Source organism: Lynx canadensis, chromosome A3 (genome assembly GCF_007474595.2).
Source record: "Lynx canadensis isolate LIC74 chromosome A3, mLynCan4.pri.v2, whole genome shotgun sequence".
NCBI lineage: Eukaryota > Metazoa > Chordata > Mammalia > Carnivora > Felidae > Lynx > Lynx canadensis.
In genome coordinates, this window is record NC_044305.1 from 116,615,447 (window position 1) to 116,641,849 (window position 26,403).

The following is a 26,403-nucleotide window of genomic DNA, read 5'->3' on the forward strand; positions in this document are numbered from 1 at the left end:
AATTCCCCCCGACACACACACACACACACACACACACACACGTAGGTTGCCAACTATCTGCTTCTGTGCAGACTGATTAGTGGAGCAGTTAATTTGCTCTGAGCAGCCAAGACAGGGAGTTCAGATAAACCTGGCCCATGGGTTAAAGCCTGGGAAGATTTAGTCCCTGCAGCCTGCCAGGCATTTAAGACATCAATGGTCCTGGCATCCTGAGTGATGGGGGCTAAGACACAAAGAGACTTGGGGGAAGCTATGACCGGTCCTCTTTTATAGGAACAGAACATTTTCCTGAAGAGAAAGAAGATATTTCTAATACTGCAGCAAAATGGATTAATAGTTCCCTTGGAAATATATTACTTTTTTCCCCCAGAAAATGGGGACTGTCTCTCTCACAGTGCCCAGTAGTTCTGGTCCTAACAAGGCCCCTAAGAGAAGCCAAACACAAGGACCATTTCCCGAGACCCCCAGTCCCCTCTGTGTAGTAACCCCACCATAATTGCAGATGCCTTTATGAGGGATTCACTCTGTGCCTCTTGCTGTGGGTTCTTATTACCATCTAGTGAAGGTGATAGTGTCATGCCTCTTTCTCAGACAGGAACACTGGCTTTGAGACAGACAAAGCAATTAGTCCCAGGTCACACAGCCAGTAGGGCACAAGCAGGGATGAAGCCCAGTTCAGCTCAACTGAAATAAGTTGCTCACTGCATTTGTGTGCTGTATTCTGATTCAGTTGGGTACTCTGCACTGTGTCCATGCACACTCCATCCCTTCCCTGACACATGCTCCTAGAATCCTGTCTCCCCCAACCCAGATCCTCAAAGCCCAGCTCAGGGCAGTTTTGGCTCCTTCCTATTGGCTGTGTGACCTGGAGTAAGTCACTTAGCCTCTCTGAGCTCTCAGCCTTCTCCTCTTTAATACGGAGATACCCTCTCTTGCCTACCACCACACAGGATGTTGCGTCAAAGGGCGTCAAGTGCGTGGACTTGCTGTATTGCACGTAAGGCATTGCCTGATGTGCCATGGGCAGAGGGTATTCCCCTCCCTGCTGTCTCCCCCAGAATTGAAGCATGCCCTAGAGAAGCACGACCCCTCCCTGCCTCCCCTAGACCCATACTATTGCTCCAAGGAGTCCTGTGGAGGCCCTGATCTGTGGCAAAGAAAATCCCAGCCAGCATCTGGGTAAATCATAGACCGCTGTGATCGGCCAACCTACCCCCCCAATATTCCTCGAGCCACTGCGGTGTCCCGAGCATCGTGCTGCGTACCGTAGAAGTGGACGCTGAAATCCCTGTCTTGGGGCCCTCAAAGTTTACTTGGGGACATGGTCGAATAAACAGAATAGCAAAGTGAATGTGACACTGCATGACAACATGCTGCTGCAGACTTCGTGGATTTAGGAATTAAAAGAGACACCATGATGGGAATTCGACCTTCAGAAAAGACTTCTGGGTGCTCAGCAAGGCTGTCCGGGAAGCAGAGACGAGCTCACCCCCGGGGGTGGGATGACGTCTCTTTGTGCACAAAAGACTCCATACCAAAGAGCTTGAGATCGCCCTTCAACTGCCCAGCATTTCCTGCAAGCTTGTCCTTTTCAATCCACTTTAGGTCCAGATCTTCTTGGAGAAGATTAATTTTTTTTAATACTTTTAAACATTTCAATAGAGAATTTTAAAAACATTAGCTCCCTTGATTTCCTCACAGGTTTGTTTATAAGCTGGGGGGACGCGAAGGTGGGTGAAGATTGAGGTGGAAGAGCTTGCAGACTACATGAACAGGGGAACCCGCCCCATCCTGGGCTGCTGCAGCTGAGGGCGCTCAGCCCTGGTGGCGCACTGCACTGACCTGGGTGGAGGGGGTGCTGTGAAGGCTGAAAACGCTACACCCACCCAGGGAGGCTGATTCATTGGTCTGGGGTGAGGCCCCAGCATCTGTGTTTGTTTAAAGCCGCCAGGTGATTTCTGATGTGCGGCCAGGCTGAGACCCAGCTGGGCAGCGTGTCCGTCTTTGCTCCTTGCCAGCACCTGAAGCCCCTATTTCAGATCTTCTCTCCCCACGAATCTCTTGGCAGTGGATCGCTTCTGTCTCCCCACAGAACCAGCCCTCCTCCCTGGCCATGCTGGACCTTCTGCACGTGGCTCGGGACATCGCCTGTGGCTGTCAGTATTTGGAGGAAAATCACTTCATCCACCGGTGAGTCAAAGTGACCTCGGTCTTCCCTCTGCCTTCTTTCCGTATGCTTCCCTACGTGTCTCAAGGGCCCAGATCCCCCACTTCAGAGTAGAGTGGTGGGTGTCTCTCCAGACTTGTTCAGATGACTCAGAATCGTCTTTTTTTTTTTAAACATTTTTTTAAAGTTTATTTATTGATTTTGAGAGAAAGAGAGAGAGCGTGTGAGGGGGCAGAGAGAGGGAGAGAATCCCAAGCAGGCTCCGTGCTGTCAACACACAGCCCTATGCAGGGCTCGAACCCATGAACCATGGGATCGTGACCCCAGCAGAAATCAAGAGTCGGGCACTCAACCAACTGAGCCACCCAGGTGCCCCAGCCTCACTTGTCTTTAAGACAACTACTTACTCTCTCAGGGCTTCATCTGCCCCATATGTAAAATAGGTATCATAAAATATCCACACCAGCACTGGAGACCTAGCTGAGCAGTCCTTGACCTCCTGCGAGGACTCCTGTCTGTATCTCGCAGCCCTCTGTCACATTAGTGTGTCCCCCATCTAGAAAGCCTACCTCTTTAAGGGAAGTTAAAGGAGTTCATAGTTTCACATATTTGACTATTGGTAGCTCAAGGGCAAGGACCCTGTTTTATTCATCTTCATAGCCCTGGTATATCGTGGGGCACAATTAATGTCTGTTGGATACCTAAACTTTTTCTAAAATACTTATTCTGAAATGAAGCATAATGTTTCTTTTCTTTGCCTCCATAGTTCATTTCATCTACTGTCTATGACCCTTATGTTTAAATCGTGTTTGACTGGGACATCAAATCCACATGTAGTGCTATAGACATGATAGAGTCTACATATTTCTTTCCAGGCGATGTTGATGACTTTCCCAGCTGACACCTTGATTGTGAAATCTGAAAAGTCAAATAGATTGTTAGGCTCTTTGCAAAGCTCCTCCCAATGATACACTTCTCGACTGGTAAATATCCACCTGGTGAACTATCAATCACTTTTTAACCCATGTCTTCAAAGAGTATAACACCTGTGTGTAATAGTTAATACGTAAAGTACAAAGCAGGAAATGCAAGAAGCTGTATGAGTTCAGAAATGGAAAAGCAAGTAGGCAGATAGCAAGCCCTGCTTTTTGCCCTAATAAAAATGGAGACATTAAAGATCAAGAAATGTGCTCGCCCAGGCTCCCAAAGTCATTCCTAAAACAAGGCAATAAATGCTCACACCAGCTTATCCTTTTACTGTCCCTCCATCATTTTTGTCTTCAGATCTTCATCTTAATTCTAACTCTGTCCAACTTGCAGGATTTGTGCTTGATAGAAATAACAGGAGTGAAAAAGGGGCTGGGACCAATCCTTCATGTTCCCTCCAAAGCTACACCCTTTGCTTCAAAGTGCAGGGCAGTCTTGCCCTTTTCGTTGTGCCCAGAACTTTCCATAAATCTCAGTTCTGGACTTTATTGCTATTCAGACAAGACAAGGTCATACTCTTTTTAGAATTCATCCCTAGCTAAAGCCATCTTTCCACCTGTTGTCTGTGTTCTCTAAGTCTGGACTCATCGGACAGTAAGCTGTGCAGTCACCTTGGTGACTGCGGATACCTGCCTTCCCTTCTCACTGAGATCATTTCTGCTTTTTCATCTCCACCCCATGTCATTCACCCAGTATCCAGATTCCCTGGCTTAGAGATCACATCCTTCTTTCCCCTGACGTTTTGAAATCTGCTTTCCTCAAGCCGTGATATATTTCGACTATATCCAGCACTCTGTCATTATAGATAATAAGATAACAGGACCACATTCTCCCAAGAGTCCTACCACTTCCACATCTGTAAATAGTTACCAAAGGTCAGAATTAGATCCCAGGGTAATAGTTTGTTGCTGCTCTTACCGTTTTTGAGAAATGGAATCGTCAAAGATCAAATCAGGAATGTATCAGATGGTCTGCTTTATAAGCAAAAGGCAACTTCTAATAGAAATTGTCCATCTCAACACTTCTCTAAAGAAGACATCCAGATGGCCAACAGGCACATGAAAAGATGTTCAGCGTCGCTCCTTATCAGGGAAATACAAATCAAAACCACACTCAGGTATCACCTCACGCCAGTCAGAGTGGCCAAAATGAACAAATCAGGAGACTATAGATGCTGGAGAGGATGTGGAGAAACGGGAACCCTCTTGCACTGTTGGTGGGAATGCAAATTGGTGCAGCCGCTCTGGAAAGCAGTGTGGAGGTTCCTCAGAAAATTAAAAATAGACCTACCCTATGACCCAGCAATAGCACTGCTAGGAATTTACCCAAGGGATACAGGAGTACTGATGCATAGGGACACTTGTACCCCAATGTTCATAGCAGCACTCTCAACAATAGCCAAATTATGGAAAGAGCCTAAATGTCCATCAACTGATGAATGGATAAAGAAATTGTGGTTTATATACACAATGGAATACTACATGGCAATGAGAAAAAATGAAATCTGGCCTTTTGTAGCAACGTGGATGGAACTGGAGAGTGTGATGCTAAGTGAAATAAGCCATACAGAGAAAGACAGATACCATATGGTTTCACTCTTATGTGGATCCTGAGAAACTTAACAGGAACCCATGGTGGAGGGGAAGGAAAAAAAAAAAAAAAAAAAAAAGGACGTTAGAGTGGGAGAGAGCCAAAGCATAAGAGACTGTTAAAAAACTGAGAACAAACTGAGGGTTGATGGGGGGTGGGAGGGAGGGGAGGGTGGGTGATGGGTATTGAGGAGGGCACCTTTTGGGATGAGCACTGGGTGTTGTATGGAAACCAATTTGTCAATAAATTTCATATATAAAAAAAAAAAAAGAAATTGTCCATCTCGATCAAAGTTTTTCTTCTGGGGTAACTGGCATTAGGAAGGCGTCTTTTGTACTTCCTCGCTGGCTATGGGCTCTGTGGCACACTCCTACAGCAGTGTGACCTCTTATCCTCTCTCCTCCACCGACATCTGCCTCAAGGTTCACAGGCTCCCATGCGTGCACACCTTCTGCATTCAGAGAGGAGCTCCTTCCCCCAGATTCTCACGCTCCCATTCTTCTACTAGACCTGTTTCCTGTGGACATGGTTTATTGCCATTTCAAGAATTATGGGTCATTCTACCAATTCATGGCATGTTCTATGATATCACATTCACTTTCTTGCCGTGAAATTCAAAATCACTTTTTTAAGCAACCATTTCACGCACATCAGCGTAAAGACCTTCCTGGAGATATAAATATTGTTCCTGTTCTACTTCAGTCTATTTTTCTTGAGAAGCAATGGCTATATATCCTACTATTTTTCTTCTTTTTGATGTCATATATGTTATGCTTTTATAGTTTTATTAGGGCATTTGATGCACTATTGCTCCTCGAAATTCAACTTAAACCTTCGGCATCAGGTCAGTGGCATTAACAACATCCATCTCCCACTCCAACCCATTGTTCTGGTATCTTAAGTGTCCTGATGACCCCCAGTCCTGGTCCTGTTTATTTTCCACGTCCTTATTTCTCAACCAAAGATCAGGACCTTTGGGAAACCAGTTGAAATTATGGAAGCACTACCTGTACTGCCTGAGAAGTACTCTTTTTTTTTTTTCTGTCCGGGACTTTAATATTATGAGAGGCCCATCCCAGACTTCTTCTGGATGCATCCTTCATTCCCACGCTCACGTCAAGAATGGGTAAGCAGTCAGCAAGTAGATGCTGATGAGCCTTGGAAAGCTTTGATCATGCCTTATAGGCATGCCACAGGAAAGCAGGCCATCTGGTATACAACAGCAAAGAAGACATGATAACTTTATAACTTGAAAGAAAAGATTCTTCAGCCACAGAGCTGTGATGCACGCAGCTTAGCAAAGGCTTTAGTGACAATCATGGATGTGAGAACAATAGTAGCTTCTTAAAAAAAAAAAGAAAGAAAAAAAAGAAAACTAGAATTACTTAGGAATACCTTGACCTGCTTGAATTTGGTGTCATGGAAGTCCTGCTGTCCCAGCACAATCCTCGAGACAACTGGCAGACTCCAACAGCAATCTGTACAAAACAATAGCCTAAGGCCAAATGGCATTTCTTACGTCCCTCTATTATTTTCTTTTAGCTTACATTTTTTACCCAAATGAGAACAATAATAGCACACTGTATCTTATTGGGTTGTTGTGATAATTACCCATGAAGCACTTAGAACAATGCTTGGTACAGAGCAAGAGGCCAATAAATTCTAGTTCCTATTATCGTTACTTTCATTATTATTCTCCCATTAGACATTTTCAATCATCTCCCCTGTTCCGTTTCCATTTCCCTGGTAGTTCTGAGGGTGGAATTGGTACAGCTATTTCTTTCATACTGAGGTAGAAGTAGCAAAGGAAATACAGGGCAGAGAGGGAACTATTTGAACTCAGATTGCAGGTGGAAGTCCTTGTGATGGATATCACGTTTATCTTCCCAGAAATAAATTCGGAAGTGCATTTTCTCCTTCATTTTTCTTCCCAGGGACATTGCTGCCAGGAACTGCCTCTTGACGTGTCCAGGCCCTGGCCGAGTGGCCAAGATCGGAGACTTTGGAATGGCCCGAGACATCTACAGGTGAGCAAGGATTGCTGTCACCCATCCAAGCCCTATCCCCTCAAGAGGATGGGACGTCGCTGCTTGTGCTTGCGCTGGTACCCTGTCAACTGGCCACCTAACATTTCCTTAAGTCCCTGTCCAGGACATACGAAATCTTAATTAGGGCCCATGCCTGGCGGTCTAATTCTAGGATCTCTGACTGCAGTCACTGACACCACATTCTTTCTGGTTCCAACTCTCATTAATCCCAGGATGTTCTCAGACACAGAATAACCTGCATACTTGATATGGAAAACGTTCTCAATAAACTTTTACTTAACCCCTTTCCTCACTAGCAGGGAATTCCAAATGGACTTGGCTTCCATCACCCCAGGCAGGAGCACCCCAGAACTGACAACATAACGGGCAAGCTCACTGGTCTTCTCCACCCGCTCTAGGAGCCACGGGAGGGTGCCTAATTTAGCTTCATTTCTTTATCCCTGCCATATTCTCAAGGGTACATTAAAAAAAAATAAAATAATTTTTGTAATTAAACAAAAATATTCAATTGTACTTTACCTTACTCTTCTCTTCCCAACCCCCGGGTTCACTTCTGTCTGATTATTTACAACCGGGACTTGCTCGGTGAGCTGAGAAAGTCACTCCTTCGCATGGTCACTAATGACGCCCTCCCTGACCCAGGGGAAGAGTGAGGAGAGATGGTCACTTAGAGTTTTCACTCTTGGGAGAGTAAGGGCCTCCCCACCCCGCCCCCGCAGGCCCCCGTAGAACTGATAATCATCAACACGGGTGGGAATGCTGATGCCACCCCCTTCCTGCAGGAGAGAAGTGCAGGGAGGACTGGGTGCTTCACTCTCTCTTCTCCCAGCTCTCAGAGTCTCAGCATCCCTTCGCCTCCTTTCTCAGAATGCCCAGAAAGCCCATGGTTTCAGATACCAGTGTCGCAGCATGACTTAGCGAGCCCATCGGTGATGGGCGCCTCCTCTCCATCCCCACCAGCTCTGACAGCTCCCTGGCACCAGGCTTCACCACCCCAACTTGCCCACAGCCCCGCTGTTCCCATCAGCCCCGCTAGGAAACTTCCTGTGCCTTGCCCCTGCCCCTGTGGCACTGAGCTACATGCACACTTACATCCTCATATGCATTGTCTACACCGCAGTTGTCTATGTGTCTGTTTCTTCCACTAAACCGTACCCTTGGACGAGACGGACTATGACTTCTGTCTTCAGCACATGGCAGAGTAAATAGTACAGGAATCCCCCCTTATCTGCGGTTTCTCTTTCCCCAGTTTCAGTTACTTGCGGTCCCCTGTGTGGTCTGGAGGCAGATGACCCTCCTCCCGACACACCACCAGAAGGTTACTAATAGCCTAACTTTACGTCACAATGCCTGTGTCACTCACCTCACTTCATCGCACCACGTAGGCCTTTTATCATCTCACATCATCACAAGAAGTAGGGTGAGTACAGTACAGTAAGATGTTTTGAGAGAGACAGAGAGACCCCCCCATTCACCTAACTTTTATTATGGCATGCTGTTGTAATTATTCCATTTTGTTATTAGTTATTGTTGTTCATCTCTCACTGTGCCTGATTTATAAATTGAACTTTATCATAGGTACATATATATAAGAAAAAACGTGGTATATATAAGGTTAGGTACTATCTGTGGTTTCAGGCATCCACTGGGGGTCTTAGAGTATGTCCCCCATGCGTAAGGTGAGACCACTGGACATGTTTATTGAAGTAATTAATCTAAGCAGCTAGAGGGGAGCTGCCTCCCAAAGGTATGAGGTAATTGATCAGTCTTTGTCAGTGACGTCATTAACGCAGCTCATGATAAAAACCAATCAACTAACTCACGCCTTTGAAGCCAGCTCCACCCCCAGCCCTGTGCTCTCCTGCCGAGGGTGCTGTGGGAGGCAGCTTCCCTCCAGCTGCCTAGACCCTCTGTTGAGCACCCATATTGAAACTAAATGCTGCATGAGCGTCGGGGAGGATCCAAAGTGAACACGACACAGACCCTGCTCTCAGCTCCCCCAGGCTGGGTCTCCAATTACTGCAGACCATCAGGAAGCAGGCTGTACTTACAAGGCTGGAGTACTGTGATTCATTGTGAGTTATAATCCACAAAACCCATCGGGGAAATCTAACCATCTGCTACTGGATATTTTAGTCATTGCATAGATCTTCGCTTTCATGCCTCCAGCGAGCTGCCTCCTATTAAATGACACCAAAGTTCTTAACTTAATTTTAAACGATCTGTGTTCCCCTGCTCTCCTCCTGAACCGCAGGAAGGCCTCGTTAGTTTCAATGCTGTGATGGCTACAGCTTGTTGTTGCCTGGCCACTCAGGGACACCTCCAGAACCAAGTCTGGGTTTCCTCTTCTCCCCCACAGAGCGAGCTACTACCGAAAGGGAGGCTGTGCGATGCTGCCGGTCAAATGGATGCCTCCAGAAGCCTTCATGGAAGGAATATTTACTTCTAAAACAGACACGTGGTGAGTCTTTCTGTTGCCCTCCTGTGGGTCTCACTGTGGGCCTTACTGGTAGCACTCTTGGGCCACAGGATCCCAAGCTCTCCCGGGGAAGGGGGAGAGGAGACGAGTCAACACACCTCTACAACAGGGGCTGTCAAATGTTGGCATGTATCAGAATCGTCAGAAAGGCTGGTAGAGCACAGATTACTCTCCCTACCCTGAAATCTTATGGATCACTGAGAATTTGCATTCCTACCAAGTTTCCAGGTAATGCTGATGCCACTGGCTGGGGACTACACAGTGAGAGGCACATGTGATTTGTTTTTTCCACATACCTATGAAGTTGGGTTTCTTTCAGGAACGTGACATTGAGTTAACATCAGAAAAATTGATCAGTGAAATCCTCCCCATTAACAGAAGGATAAAAGAAAATAATTATCAGCACAAAAGTGCTGCAGGTTACAGTGGTGTTGAGACCCCTTGTGCAGTTAAAAATACGTTTGAAAAACACTGTACATTAGATCTCCAGAACTTTTTCATCCTGCATAACTGAAACTTTGTGCTCCTGACCAACATCTCCCATTTCCTCCTTCCTCCTACCTCTGGCAACCATCTACCCTCTGCATTTATGGTCCCACTTTTTTTTTTTTTTCAACGTTTATTTATTTTTGGGACAGAGAGAGACAGAGCATGAACGGGGGAGGGGCAGAGAGAGAGGGAGACACAGAATCGGAAACAGGCTCCAGGCTCTGAGCCATCAGCCCAGAGCCTGACGCGGGGCTCGAACTCACGGACCGCAAGATCGTGACCTGGCTGAAGTCAGACGCTTAACCGACTGCGCCACCCAGGCGCCCCTATGGTCCCACTTTTAAGTGAGATCATGCGGTATGTGTCTTTCTGTGTCAGGCTCATTTGACTTCACATCAGGTTCTACAGGTTTATCTATATGTCACAAATGGCAGGATTTTCTTTTTTAAGGCTGAATAATACTCCATTGCATATAAACATGCCACATTTTCCTTACCATTCATCTGTCAATGGATATTTAGGTTGTTTGCACATCTTGGCTATTATGAATAATGCTGCAGTGAACTTAAGAGTGCAGATATCTCTTTGATACACTGATTTTATTTCCATTGGCTATATACCCAGAAGTGGGACAGCTGGATCTTTCTTTTTGTTTCTTCTTTCTCTTAAACTTTATTTATTTATTTTGGGGGGGGGGAGGGGAGAGGGAGGTACAGAGAGAGGGAGAGAGAGAATTCCAAGCAGACTCTACACTGTCAGTGCACAGCCTGACATGGGGCTTGATCTCACAAACAGTGAGATCATGACCTGAGCCAAAATCAAGAGTCAGACACTTAACCGACTGAACTGGGATAGCTGGATATTAAGGTAGCTCTTTTTTTAATTTTTTAGGAAATCTCTGTACTTTTTTACACAAGGTTTATAAGAGAAACACATAATTTTAAATGGAGGATTAAACCTGTGCTCCCTGCCAAAATACACACACACACACACACACACACACACACACACACACACCATTAAAGGGAGTCTTTTTAGTTGTATAAAAATCCCCAAGGATAAAAATGACAACAATGACAATATTTTGGAAACTGGGAAGTTTATGGACAAGTGGTACCTTACTTAGGACACCAGAAAGTTGATAACTAGGTCCAGAAGCAACCTGGTTCGCTCTGTCCAAGAGCCCAAGAAAGGCCCAGAAAGTAAAGGTGTCAGGCACCCCTGGAAGTAGAGGTGCAGCAGGTAGGAAAATCAGTGACAGATATATTTAAAAAGTAACCAGAGTCGTGGCCCATTCCCTCACCGCCTATCTCTCCCCTACCATAACACAAGACCGGGGGTTCCTTCTGTAAAGAGATTGAATTAACGTTTTTCTGGTCTTAGGGACATTGGACATCACTGAGGATGAATTCTCTACTATAAACAGGAATATATATATCCCTGTTTATAGGTATGTGTGTATATATACATATATATACTTAAGTCTACCTACTTAAGTTTATTAAGTCTACTTACTTAAAAATGTATGTCCCCTTGGGGTGCCTGGGTGGCTCAGCTGGTTAAGCATCTGACTCTCGATTTTGGCTCAGGTCATGATCCTGGGGTCGTGGGATTAAGTCCCACGTTGGACTCTGCACTAAGCATGGAGCCTGCTTAAGATTCTATCTCTCTCTCTCTCTCTCCCCCCTCCCTGACTTGTGCTGTATCTCTAAAATTAAAAAAAATAGGGGGGCGCCTGGGTGGCTCAGTTCGTTGAGTGTCCAACTTCGGCTCAGGTCATGATCTTGCAGTTCATGAGTTCGAGCCCCATGTTGGGCTCTGTGCTGACAGCTCAGAGCCTGGAGCCTGCTTCAGATTCTGTGTGTCCCTCTCTCTCTGCCCCCTGCCCCCATTCATGCTCTGTCTCTCTCTCTCTCAAAAATAAATGAACGTTAAAAAATTTAAAAATAAAATAAGATAAATGTATGCACCCCTCTTCCCCTCAGTGACAGGAACATGGCAGAAGGTAGGAGTTGACCAAAGGGTTCCTCATTGGAGGAGCTGACCAATGAAGAGAGAAATTCCAGGTGCTCCAAGTGGCAATAGTCTAAACAATGGTGATCCAAAGGCCCTCATCCCAGAAACCTGTAATTGATACCCATGTAAGGAAAAAAGAGCCTTTGCAGACGTGATTGATTGAGGATCTTGAGGTGGGACAGTCATCCTGGATTATGTCGGTGGACCCTAAATGCCATCACAAGGGTCCTCATAAGAGGCAAGCAGAGGGAGATGCCACACACAGAGAGGAGGAGGCAATGTGAGCACAGATAGAGGTGGAAGATATGTGACCACAAGTCAAAGAATTCCGACAGCCTCCAGAAGCCAGAAGAGGCAAGGAACAGATTCTCCCCTAGAGCCTCCAGAGGGGGCGTGGCTCTGCAGACACCATGATTTCAGTCCAGGATATGGCACTGATTTTGGACATCTGGCCCTCAGAGCTGTGAGAAAATAAACTTCTGTTGTTTTAAGCCACCAAGTTTGTGGCAGTTTGTGACAGCAGTGACAGGGACCGATACCCAGTGGAACATGCAAGCCAGCTGCTCCCCCACTGGATAAGATCTACATAGAACTTCTCATCGGCTTTGTAATGTCCCCGTAATAAAATATGAGCAGCCAGCCAAGAATCAACAAATGCTTGAGAGAAGATTCTGATCTGAAGGAAACAAATATATAAAGAGGAATTTGGAGGCAGAAAAATGCAGAAAGCTTAGGAAAACTTCTAAAAACTATAATATCCTCAGAAAGATGAATTGTTGCAACCGTAATCTAAGGACAAAAGATTGTTTAAAACAAGGGTTTTAGAGAAAAAAAGTTCTTAGAAATAGAAATATGAGAGAGCCCTCAAGGAGGTGGAGCATTAGTCTCCTGAAGCTCATGTGAGCAGCACACGGCCATGTTAGGTCAGGTGGTCAAGGTCAGTATCTATAGTGATAGATCATGTTGGTAGCATGTGCCCTTGATATGATGTGACGAAAACGGCATTTAACCTCTGTGGTCTTTCTCCCCACACCCAACAACTCTAGTCTCATCATAAGAAAGCAGACAAATCCCAAATGGACATTCTGCTAAAGCCCTGACCAATACTCAAAACTGTCAAAGTCATCAAAAACAAGGAAAGCCTGAGAAGTTGCCAAAGGCAAGAGTAGCCTAAGGAAATATGACAAATACATAAAATGTGATATTCTAATGGTGACCTGGAACAGAAAAAGTAAATGCAGCAAAGGCTAAGGAAATCTGAATAAACTATAGGTTCTAGTTAATAATGATGCCTTAATATTGGCTCATTAATTGTAACAAATATACCATACTAATGTAAGATGCTAAAAGTAGGGGAAATTGAATGTGAAGTATGTGAGAACACTATTACCTTCATCCTTCATTTACAATCTAAAACTATTGTTAAGAAAACGGTTTATATTTTAATATGATAATAGGCATGTAAAAGTAACAGAAAGGTTGGAAGTCAGAGTTGAATAAATCTTCTAGAAAATAAAACAACTATGAACCAATGGGATATGTAGGAAAGAAAAGAAAAGAAAATTAAGAAGATTAGACCCATTAGATCCAATTATCTGACAAATGGGAGTCCCAGAAAGAATGAACAGAAGAAGCGAAGGGAATAAACCTATCAAAGAAACAATTCAAGAGGATTTTCCAGAACAGAAAGGCATACATTTCCAGAATGAAAGTGTCCACCAAGTGCCAAGCGTGGTGAGTAAAAAGAGCCACGCAAAAGCACGTCATCGTGAAATTTCAGACCAGTGGTGTTCAAGATTTTGCAAGCTTTCAAGGAGACAAATAATAATAGTAAAAAGTGATCAGAGATTAAAATAGGGAATCCAAATGGTTTCGAGTTTCTCAACAGCAACACAGGAAACCAAGAGGACAGTGGACAAACGTCCTCCAAACTGTGAAACACATCACAAGACGGGGGAGTCACAATGATCAGAATCCCCTTCCTGACCCATGTTTTGATGATGTGAGCAGGAGCCTTTGTTGTTTTAAGTCACTGGGATGCGGGGCGCCTGGGTGGCGCAGTCGGTTAAGCGTCCGACTTCAGCCAGGTCACGATCTCGCGGTCCGTGAGTTCGAGCCCCGCGTCGGGCTCTGGGTGGATGGCTCAGAGCCTGGAGCCTGCTTCCGATTCTGTGTCTCCCTCTCTCTCTGCCCCTCCCCCGTTCATGCTCTGTCTCTCTCTGTCCCAAAAATAAATAAACGTTGAAAAAAAAAAAAAAATTTAAGTCACTGGGATGTGACTTACCCAAAGCCAGTGGATCACAGTGGTCCTGGGATCAGCAGCCCCAGCATCACCTGAGACTTGTTAGAAATGCAGGTGCTCAGCCCTCACCTCGGGCCTAATGAAACAGGAGCTCTAGGGGTGGGGCCCAGCAATCTGTGTTTTAAGGAGGCCTCTGGGTGATTCCATGTGCACCAAAGTTAGAGCATCACCAACTACCCTAGCCAAATGCAGATAGTAAGGTCAGTAATTAGGTAACCGTTCTGAACACATGTCTATCCTGTGACCCAGCAATTCTGTTTCCAAGTGTCTACTTTAGAGGTTGACAAAAATGGATTTGGGCAAGGATGTTCATTTGCAACACTGTTTATAATAGAGAAAAGGCAAAAACATCGAACAGGGGATGGAAAATAGATGGTGGTTTACCGATATCACAGAAAACTATTTAGCAATATGAAAGAACACACTAAACCTGCATGTACCAACATGGATAAATCTGTATGCAACCTTTATTGAAAGAAAGACAAGTTCCAGAAAGGGGTGGGATATCATTATGCATAATTTTACAATACAAAAGCCAAGTCTGTAATACAGATTTGTTATTATGCTTTCACACATTGCAAAAACTCTGCAAACATAGATGGGAATGTTACATTCCAACTTCAGTGAGGGAAGGGGAGGGAGGGGAGGAGGAGAGGAGGGAGGTTGGGACTTAACTATTTTTTTTTCTTCAAAAAAAGAAAAGGAGACTGGACACAAATAAGACAAAAGTTTAACACCTAGGTACAAAATTATCTATTATATTACCTTTCCTTTTTAAAGCTTACATTATTTCCTAATTAAAATGCTTAAAGACACAGATAAATTGCATAACCTCGGATATTGATGAGTGCCATGGAGACAAAAAAGCAGAGGATAAAGAGTGTGGGGTGGAGGGGCCTGAGGAGGGAGGCTGTTTAGTCCAGATGGTGGGGACAGCTCCATGGAGGAGGTGACAGCCCAATGCCTGAATGGCAGAAAGATGGAAAGATCTGAGAGGAAGGCTTTCCAGGCTGCGGGGAAAGTCAAATGTAAAAGGCCAGTGGCAGAAGCAAGATGAGCTTGTTTGAGGAATGAAAACAAGTCTTCATGGCTGGAGCTGGTGAGCCTGAGGGCCAGTGACAGTTGAGAAAGAAGGGCAGGCAGGGGCCGGACGCAGAGTGCCCTAGGAACCAGGTTAGGGGACGTGGGTTCTATTCAGCGCACAATGGGATGCCCCTGAAAGGTTGGAAGCCAGAGCTTGACAGGATCTGTAAAAAAAAAAAAAAAAAAAATCACTCTGGCTGCCAATGAAGTGATACTGGAGTGGGGCAGGTGAAGATGGGAAACCCTGCCCATTTCTCGATAAGAGAACAGAGAGGCAGGCTTAGTGGTGGCAGGGCAGCCAGTAGCCGTGGTGGGATTCGAGCTGTGCCTTGAGGGTGGACAGGATTGCTGAAAGTCAGCTGTAGAGTGGGAGGTGTGGCAAGAGTGAGGTCGAGGGCACTTCCTGGGATGGCCGCCACCGGAGAGAACAGAGGAGATGGGTTGGGTGGGGAAAGAGCTTTTGGACAAGTCCAGTCTGAGATGCCTGTAAGACAGGCCAGTGGAGATGCTGAGTGGACTTCTGGTCTGTGAGTCTCGAGCTCCCAGGAGAACTGCAGGAGACAGTGGGATCAGCTGGCTGGATACCTAAATACAGTACAGTAACCTTTTTGTTGTTGTTGAAGTACAGGTGACACATAATGTACAACATAGTGATTGGACGAGTGTATACATTATGCTGTGCTCATCACAAATGTGGCTACCACCTGTCACCACACAGCGCTGTTACAATCCCACTGACTGTATTCCCTACGCTCTGCCTTTCATCCCCTTAACTTACCCATTCCAAAAGCCAGACGCACTTTTGGTTCCCATTTTTCCAAAAACTGTGCTCCAAGCTATGAATAAAGGAAAATAAAATGTAACTTTAAAAGACTGATGAGCACAGCACGATTCACGATTTTAAAACCTTGTCACCAGATTATCTTCACTGATTCAAATTCTTTAAACAATTTAATCAGCAGTTACTTAAGCTGTTTCTTTAATTTCAGGCAGAGCAAGTTTAATACCAAGAGAAGGAAGAGTATCTTGTTTTGTTTTGTTTTTTAAATACTTGTTTTTATTTGGCTTTGAATGTTTTGGGGCAAAGCCGTGGGCTCTATTGCTCCTACTTAGGACAGGCTTATAGGTGATTAAAGAACCATTTGGCACACAAAACATAGAACCATTTGGCACATAAAATAAAAGATGACCAGTTAAAATTGGATTTCAGATGAACAGTGAGTAATTTTTTAGTATAAGTATATCCCAGGCAGTATTTGGGATATACTTATATTTTAAAAGCATCTCTTGTTTGTCTGGAAGAAATATGGTTCCTGTATGGCTATTTGCTAAATATGACAACTCTCCTTACCTAAAATTATCAAAGTTCTATGACCAACACTGCCTCTTGCTCCTTTGAACTCCAAACCAAGAAAATAAATATCTATTTGCTGTCTAATATGCTGCTTCTCTCAAAGGATACTACAATCTATTTCTCTAGCTACCTAGACAGGCAGAAAAAAGATAGCTGGAATTCATTATGCCTTACTACCAGGTTTTTTTGCATGATTTTGCCTATTTTGTTTTGCCTTGGGGGAAGACAAACTGAGAAGAATATATACACCAGGCAATTTGTAGTTAGCAGAATCGAGAGATCTAATAACGTATTCCAGTCTGTCTCAGATTAACTGTATAATAACCTCTGCTTTAGAATTCTCACCTGAAAAATACGGACAATATCTTTGCCCAATGCTCCTCACAAGAATCTTTGAAATTTCACCAAGATGATGTACTTTTTTTTCCTTAAGAGATGGAGAAGCTATAGTTCTCTACAATTTTTGATAGAATATTTATTAACATCTGAAAACTACACCCAGATGCAAAAACAAGGATAGACCCTTTTTTTTTCTTTTTGCCAAAAAGCTAAGTAAGAAATTAAAGGCTAAAATAAAAATTTTAGTCAAAATATGAAAGATGATGCTTCTGGAACATGATAGCATCATTTTAAAGTTTATTTAAAACGGGGGCACCTGTTAAGCGTCCAACTCTTGGTTTTGGCTCAGGTCATGATCTCACAGTTCGTGAGTTTGAGCCCACATCAGGCTCTGCGCTGACAGCTCAGATCCTGCTTGGGATTCTCTCTCTCTCTCTCTCTCTCTCTCTCTCTCTCTCTCTCTCTCTCTCTCTTTCTTTCCCTGACTTGCGCTCATGCGCTTTCTCTCTCTCAAAATGAATGTAAACATTTAAAAAATAAAACTAGGGACGCCTGGGTGGCTCAGTCAGTTGAGCGTCCGACTTCAGCTCAGGTCATGATCTCACGTTCCGTGAGTTCAAGCCCCACATTGGGCTCTATGCTGATGGCTAAGAGTCTGGAGCCTGCTTCAGATTCTGTGTCTCCCTCGCTCTCTGCCCCTCCCCCACTCATGCTCTGTCTCTCTCTGTCTCAAAAATATTTAAAAAAATTTAATAAAACAAAAAAATAAAGGTCATTTAAAACAGGTTAACAAATGAGAATTCAACTACATTTCTTAAGGAAAAAACTGCCCTACCAGATATTGCAACATAAATACACAAAATGTAACACAGAATGGCATCATGCAAGGAGCAGGCAAATAGATTAAGTGAATAGAGAGCTCAGAAATAGATGTGTTTTTACTCACAAGTCAATAGTCAGGGGGAAATTATTCTATGAATAGTATTAGAGGATTTGTTGTTTGCAAATGATTCGATGTAGACCCTTACCTCACACCACACATCAAACTAAGTTCTCAAATCCAGCTGGAGAGGAAGAACAAATACAACTTAGAAGAAAACAGCAAATACTCATCTAGTCTTTGGTGAAGGGAGGATTGTACACTCTGTAAAACAGATGGAGGAAATCACAAAATTTTAAAAAATAGATTTGACTACCTAAAAATAAAAATCTTTGGGATGCTAAAAAGTGGAATTAGAAAGCAACTGATAGAATTATTTCAATTTTGGATAAAGGTTAGTATCTCTGATAAAGTAGGTCTACAAATAAAAAAGAAAATTAATAAATACCAAAACAATATGTAGACATAAATGGGCAAAAAAATACAAACAATTCATGGTGGGGGGGGGGGAGCGAATATACTTGAGAAAACAACCATGTTCATTATCAAGTCAATATAATCTAAAAGATTCTACCATTTTCTACCTTAAAATCAGCAATAATTCTCATTTTTGATAAGAATACTCAATGTTGGGGAGAATGTCTGATGCATTATTGCATAGTGCTGCTTGGTGATTGGGAATGACACATTTGGAAGAGTGGAAGTGGACAGTATGTGCCAAGAATTTTTTGGTGTTCATATTCTTTTGATCTAGTCATTCTACTAGAATTATCCTAGATTTTACTAGATTATCCTAATCCCAAATTTGAAGAATTTTTCCTAAGGAAATTGTTCTTTTAAAAAATGCACAAAGATGTTCATCACAGTCTTTGAAATATTATAAAAAATTAAAAACAATATGGAAATGATTAGGCAAATTATGGCACAACTACTCCAGGGAATGTTTTGGGACTATTTCAAATGTTTCTATTGGCATAGAAAATGTTTATCCTGTAATGGAAACTGCAAAAACAGCCAAGGTTCAAAATTGCTTATTAAATATAACTGCAGTGATGTAAAAAAAAAAAAATCTAAGTACAGGAACTTGACTGGAACAAAAAAAGAACATGCTAACAATGGTTACCTTTTTTATGGAGCATCACATGTGGCTACTTTCTCATTCTTTTTGTTGTTGTTCTCCATATTAAGAATTCCCAATTTGGGAAAATGTGTAACAAAAGAGTCAAATTTTATATCTGTATGTGTATGTCTTTGTGTGTCCCTGTGTGTATGTCTATATATCTGCGTGCGTGTGTGTGTGCGTGTGTGTGCCCATATCGTATCTTCTGTTCTGTACACAGGTCCTTTGGAGTGCTGCTGTGGGAAATATTTTCTCTTGGATACATGCCATACCCTAGCAAAAGCAACCAGGAAGTTCTGGAGTTCGTCACCAGCGGAGGACGGATGGACCCACCTAAGAACTGTCCTGGGCCCGTGTATGACTCTTTTGGGAACATTTCTACAAGTTGCTAAGGATGATTTTCCTTTTCAAAAATTATTGCAGCCACATATGCTTTTTTAAGATGAAGGGGCAGATGGCTGACCTCATTTAACATGCCCCAGGATAGGAGTGTGTCTGTGACTTGCGTGAGGAGGGTTAGTCCTCCAGCCCCTCGGAAGCAGTAATGTCATGACTTGAAAGTTATCTACTGTCTGACTGGAGGCTGTGGACCCACCAGGCTACCCCACACCTCTTAGGAATCTGTGTCCCAGACTCCACCCCGGCTGCCCTATGCCATCTGTTTCAAGTCACCTTTAAAGATTTCCAATCCCTGCATTTTCTGCTGTCTTGTCGGGCATCCCTCACCTCCTTCCCACAAGCAAGGCAGATGGGAAATATAATTAGAATATTCTTCCCCAGAGGTGACTTTAGTTCAGAAATGGAATGAGAGGAGCCATATTTCATGTAAACTCCAGGATGTCTGTTAATGAGCTTTGGTGTTCTAATAGCCTTACACCTGGGCGTGATTCCTTGGCCCAGCGGCAGAGGGCGGCATATGCCAGCCACATGGGACATAGATGAGTTTTCACTCTCCAAGACAGTGCCACCTCTGGTCCCCCTGGGAAAGTGCTGGGGAAACTATTTTTCACCCTTGTTTCTCCCGGTTTTAATGAGTGTGCTTACTCTTCTTTTAGATACCGGATAATGACCCAGTGCTGGCAACATCAGCCTGAAGATAGGCCCAACTTTGCCATAATTTTGGAGAGGATTGAATACTGCACCCAGGTATAAACTCTTTTCCCTTTGACCAGCATTTATATGGAAAAGATGGCAAATCCCAAAATGTGAAATGAAAGTTAAACCAGCCAGGAAATAGGGAGTTGCAATCACTAGAATGGTTGTTTATCTCTGCAGTAAAATGACGAGTGCCTCAGTTTGCCCGGTTTGGGAAAAAAATGCTAGTTACCGCCTCTTCCTTCACCAACACATGATGCAGTTTCAGACACTCAATAATATTAGGGAATCAGGACTCACAAGTGTTGACTAAAACCCTACTGGGTAACTAATGGTTCTGTAGACAAAACTGGAGCATCAGAGACGTATGGGAAACACCTGCTCTCAAACAGTTTATGGTGTGGCTAGAGAAATGCTAATGTGAAACCTCTGCCAGTATATAATTGTTAAATCCTATGCCCAATGACCTATATCAGAGGGATTCAAGGGAGGAACAAGGTGATTCGGAGAAATTTTAACATCATCAAAGGCGTTAGTACAGCATCTGTAATACGCAAATCGCTTTCCATGTATTCCATTGTATCTTCAGTCACGTACACAAAATATCCCCACTTTCCAGATGAGTTGAGGCTTGGAGAGGTTTCTCCAAGCCACACAGCTTCCTAGCAGTACTGCTGGTCCTTATTTCCTTCAAAAAGGACTCTAAATTCTCCCTTTTCTACCCCATTCTAGCAGACTATGCCTCCTACCTCAGGAGAGGAGAAGCTAAGAATTCATTCCCCCCCCTGCCTGGACATCTGCACCCAGTCTCACCCCCTTCCCCACGTGTCAGTGGAGGTGGAGCCCCTCCACCTGCATCACCAGCTGCATGGTGCCCCCTGTCCCACCCCCCCCAAGAGTCCCTCCACCTGTACCACCAGCTGACCCTTCAGGGATGCTCCCTCCCTGTGGCAGTGTCACCTCTCCACACATCTTTCCCTCTCTCGGCTCTCATTCTGCCAGGATATCAGACTCTCGAGAGTATTTCAGAAGTCAGACAATGAGCCACGACCTCTCTAAATCACCTTAGTTGTGACGGGAGAGACATACATGTTCAAGCCACATCCTTCGTTCCCAGCACCAGAGTCTCACCCTTCCAGCATCTTCCATTCAAAAGTGAAGGCACTGGGGCAACTGGGTGGCTCAGTCGGTTGGGCGACAGACTTCAGCTCAGGTCATGATCTCACGGTTCGTGAGTCCAAGCCCCACATCGGGCTCTGCGTTGACAACTCAGAGCCTGGAGCCTGGAATCTGCTTCGGATTCTGTCTCTGTCTCTCTGTGCCCCTCCCCCACTCTCACTCTGTCTCTCTCTCAAAAATAACATAAAAACATAAAAAAAAAAAAAGTGAGGGCACTGGCATTTATCTAGATATCAAGTTATTTGGGGTTCTTTCAGAAAACTTGGTGTTCTGTGAATGGCATTTTAGGTTATTGTTATACTAATGGAATATACCCACTTAAATGTGTGTGTGTGTGTCTGTCTCTACACACACACACACACACACACACACACTTCGGAGTAATTTTTCTCCAAAGTATATAACATCCCTCTTAAAAGCAGGTTAATTCTGTACAAGTATATTTTGAATGACTCCCCCCGTAGAGATTAATAATTAACAGGGAAAGAACTAAAGAATAAGAGAACCAGGATGTAGTTATTTTTATTCTCACACTCCTTGTTGACAAATCCTGGACCAATGTGCTCTTCTGCAAAACTGAAGCAATGGCTTTCCCGATTTGCATAAAATATTAAAGAATTAAATTCCCCCAAGTTTAAGCTTCCTTCCACAAATTTTCTTCCAATCTCTGGCAACTGCTTCTGCCTTTCTATATTACAATCCACTGCTATAAAAATGATCTAGCACAAAGTCGGGTTTGTAAGTGGTTTTCCTCACAGCACTGCCGCATTTCGTGGGTTTCACAAAGAGGCTGAGCGTATCCAGGCCAGATAAAGAACCACTGTGTAATCTGCACACACGAAGATGTAACAGGGGAAAAGTTATCAAGTGTAGCCCAGCCAAATACGAAAATGGAAGGTAGCTAGGAAGAAAAGAGATCTCTTTTTTTTAATGTTTTTATTTTTAAGGAAGAGAGATAATGAGTGGGGGAGGGGCAGAGAGGAAGACACAGAATCCAAAGCAAGCTCCAGGCTCTGAGCTGTCAGCACAGAGCCCGATGTGGGGCCCAAACTCATGGACAGCAAAATCATGACTTGAGCCGAAGTCGGACGCTTAACCGAGTGAGCCACCCAGGTGCCCCGAGAAGAGAGAAATCTTTTTTTTTTTAATGTTTATTTTTGAGAGAGAGAGAAAGAACATGAGAGGGGGAAGGGCAGAGAGAGAGGGAGATACAGAATCCGAAGCAGGCTCCAGGCTCTGAGCTGTCAGCACAGAGCCCAACATGGGGCCCGAACTCACAAACCACAAGACCATGACCCAAACCGAAGTGGGGTGCTTAACCGACTGAGCTATCCAGGTGCCCCAGCCGAGAAGAGATAAATCTTGTAAGCCAGCACAGCATTTGTGTCTCCTCTCCTCCCTTCCCCTCCCTCTTGTCCTGCGTGCATACACGCGTGTGCATACACATGTGCGCACACACACACACACACGAAGTCAAACACACAGACTTTTGTAGTTGAAGGATTTTATTGGGAATACGCTGGAGTAATTTTTTAAACTGATTTATATATTTTTTAACCCGTGAATCTGCAAGATTTGCCCAAGGTGGTGGGCATAGCCTGCATAGCCTGTCCTGGTCGCCTCCCCTGCCCCGGGCAGTTGGCTGCTTCCCAGCTCCTGACACTTCTATACTAGGGTTTCCTCTGCGAGCTCTTCAAGGATGAGGATGATTCCCGTTCACTTCCTATTCCCCGGTGCCTATGAATTAATATATTCCCAATAAACGCTGAATGGTTTCTTCATCTGTAAAGTAAGTTTGGACGAGACCATCGCTAAGGGATCTTCCAGATCCAACAATTCTGCGATTCAGCATCTTAATCGGTTTGTTTCTCCCACCTGTAGGACCCAGACGTGATCAACACCGCTTTGCCCATAGAGTATGGCCCACTCGTGGAGGAGGAAGAAAAGGTGCCCATGAGGCCCCAAGACCCGGAGGGTATGCCTCCTCTCCTAGTCTCCCCTCCACAAGCTAAACGGGAGGAAGGGCAGGATCCAGCTGCCCCGCCCCCTCTGCCTTCCACTTCCTCCGGCAAAGCCTCCAAGAAACCTACGGCCGCGGAGCTCTCTGTTCGCGTCACCAGAGGGCCCGCCGTGGAAGGGGGACACGTTAATATGGCGTTCTCTCAGTCCAACCCGCCATCAGAGCTACACAAAGTCCAGGGATCCAGAAACAAACCCACCAGCCTATGGAACCCAACTTATGGCTCATGGTTTACAGAGAAACCCACCAAAAAGAACACTCCTCCGGCAAAGAAGGAGCACCATGAGAGAGGAAACCTGGGACGTGAGGGAAGCTGTACCGTCCCACCGAACGTTGCAACTGGCAGACTTCCGGGCGCCTCTCTGCTCCTAGAACCATCCTCGCTGACTGCCAACATGAAGGAAGTGCCTCTGTTCAGGCTACGTCACTTCCCGTGTGGAAATGTCAACTATGGCTACCAGCAACAGGGCTTACCTTTAGAGGCCACCACTGCCCCTGGAACCAGTCATTACGAGGACACCATTCTGAAAAGCCAGCCTGGGCCCTGAGCCCACTGGCACTCATTTATCTTCCTTGGGAACCCTGAGCCCGTGGAGGAGGGACAGGAAATGGCTCCCCCACAACCAGAGACCAAACGTCGCTTTTCATTTTGTGCCAACTTGTTTTGAAGTGCCACAGAAACAGCTGTATTTTCAAAACGCTTTAGGAAAAGGTTTCGAGCATGGGTTCATCTCATTCTTTCAAAAGAAGAAAAATATCACAAAGACAAGCGAGAAACACAAGGCCCCGACTTGGGGGCGTTTGATGTATGCTGCCTCCTGCTTCTCTCAAACTGTGTGTGCTCTGCCTCAGTGCAGTCAGAATTCGCTGCTCATGTGTCTCATAGTCGGAGTCATGGGTGGCTCCTTACCTTGCTGATGTGGACCGGGACCACTTGAAGAGGGGGGAGGGAACAGAAATAAAGGAGGTGCTTGTAATGGGCTGGCACGGGGAAAGACCTTCATTCTTTACCGGGCAAGGAAAAATCAGAGACAACTAACTGAAATGTCCCTTTAGATGATGTCCGGATGCTTTCGATTGCGCTGATTCAACGATGATTGTAAAAACATGAATAGTTACGGTACCACAAAGAAAATGTGAATACACTCGTGTGAATGAAAAGCAGATATTCAGCGTACTTTGAATATGATACAAAACACCGTACGTACAGATCCAGAGATTCAAACATCCCGCTAATATACCTCATGCCTTAAGAAAACCCTCCTACTAAAAAGGGGAAAACTGAGTGTGAGGATTCCTACTGGATTGAAAACTCAAGATTTGCATTATCACTTACTTAATTTAAAACTTTCCACTAATTAAAATAAACTCTGATCATTTAAAAGCAAAAATCTTAAGCAGCAGTGATACATTGAAGCATAGAAACCCATCCCTTCACGGGCCTAGGTATCAATACATCCCCAGCCAAAACCTTCCAACAGTTTCCATCATGAAAGTTACCACGCTGACGTGTCCACCTGCAAGTGACAGGCGGGTCACTGGAGTAACAGGCCGTCAGTGGTCCTGAGGAGGGGTGCAGTGTCCTTCCTTCCAGTGTTCACCTACGTTCATCCCCCTGCATCATGTGATCCCAGTGGACGAGGGGACACACATCTGCTCAATCATACATAGCATCGTTCGTCTAGCTACCAAATGCAGACCGAAACACAGAATTCTTCTTCTGGGGGGGCAGAGAGGAGAGGGGCTACAGGGCAGTGGCGTGCAGAGACTGACACTGGCATGTTGTCGTGGGGGCTCTGAACTTGTTTTTCACACATTACGTTTATTTCCACGAAAACGAACTGGGGACCAGTTGAATTTGACACACACACACCTACGCAACAAGGCTTTACCAGTGAATTTTCACGTCGTTCTTTCTTTCTGCTGCTCCTCCGGCCCTTTGCTCAGCTTCTTTCCCGGTGGTAGCTGTGCCAAAGCATTGCTTCGGGAGGAGAGCATTTTCCATTCCTTGCTAGGCTCTGAGCATTCCCGAGCAAAAGGACTATATGTACATATCCACCTTTTCCCCCACCGCCCCACTTTCGCCTACATCACAAGTATCACTTTGGGTGTGGGAAAGCCATTCTGTTCTAGGCCAACGCTGGACAAGTGTCCATTCTTTCTATGGCAGATGCCTTGCCCTAGTCAGTGGTTCTGCACATCTGATACCCTCAACACCACTTTTTCTTTATCTTAACTGCCAAAAATAATCAGTACAGTTCTGGCTCATGCCAGGTACAAAAGTAAACAGTCCAATTATGTAAACATTAATCTAACTCATAAACCACCTAAAGGGGCCCAAGAGTGATACTTTGAGACGCAGTCTCCTAAAGGATAATGACAGGGGAGCTGACAAGAACTGAGAAGAACGATTTCATTTTAGATCTGTAACACCAGTAACCAGTTAAACAGGGAGCATGCTACATGGCTAAACAGCCAACTTTTTATTGTCATTAATGGTGGGGGGGAGGGGAGGGGGGCGGAAACTGTATCCCTGTCTCTTCTTAAAAACTATAAATCCATTACATTTTCAGGTTGTGCCTTACTACCACCGAGTTTGATTTGCTGATTCTAATTGTCTTCATTGGTATCAATTTTCATGTAAATGATAGTCAAGTCTTAAAAGCCTGTATACGTGGATAAGTAAATAAACACCTCCACACTGAGATATGACCTCAAGATGTTTCATTTAACTCACTGTAAGCCCTAGGTATCACCACAAAATTAATCCCAATTACTGTCCACTCGGCCATAAGGCCATAAGGCCACGGCCATTCATACAGATGCCAGAGATGCTCTTGTTTATTCACTATGATAGAAGAGTCCGACCTAGAGCATGAACAGACACAATGACAGTTTAGAGAAGCCATGTTAGTTAAACCATAAGCTAGAATAACTTATTTATATTCCGTATCTGTAAGGAAGCTCACCACAAGTTCACAACCATACCACTGGGAAACTGGCAATCTGTAAGAGAATGACCAGTTTAATATGTGGCACCTCAAAATCATAGCAAATCAAAAGAGCGGGAATAAACTTAATTTTTCTTAAAGAGTATGATCTACGTAGTAGTCAGGAGACTGGATTCTCTCCCACCAGTTAGGGTGCGAGTCCCGGCTCCCCTTGGGGTATCGGATCTGCCTGGACCTCAGCACCTCCGTGTGCAATGGGGAGAATGGTTTCCCTTCCTCGCTGCCCCTCATGGAGATTACGAAG

The 26,403-nt window shown here is 44.6% G+C and overlaps 1 protein-coding gene across 1 annotated transcript in view; it reads left to right on the top strand.

Annotated features, from left to right (window-relative positions):
• ALK (ALK receptor tyrosine kinase) overlaps positions 1-24,037 on the top strand; it is a 34,322-nt gene extending 10,285 nt beyond the window's left edge. Inside the window, exons 8-13 of the mRNA XM_032592702.1 lie at positions 2,093-2,190; positions 6,679-6,771; positions 9,152-9,253; positions 19,075-19,209; positions 19,910-20,000; positions 23,010-24,037. Coding sequence (XP_032448593.1) covers positions 2,093-2,190; positions 6,679-6,771; positions 9,152-9,253; positions 19,075-19,209; positions 19,910-20,000; positions 23,010-23,696 — 1,206 coding nt within the window. The 3' untranslated portion in view covers positions 23,697-24,037. The remainder of the gene's footprint in view (positions 1-2,092; positions 2,191-6,678; positions 6,772-9,151; positions 9,254-19,074; positions 19,210-19,909; positions 20,001-23,009) is intronic.
• Positions 24,038-26,403: the final 2,366 nt, after the last annotated feature.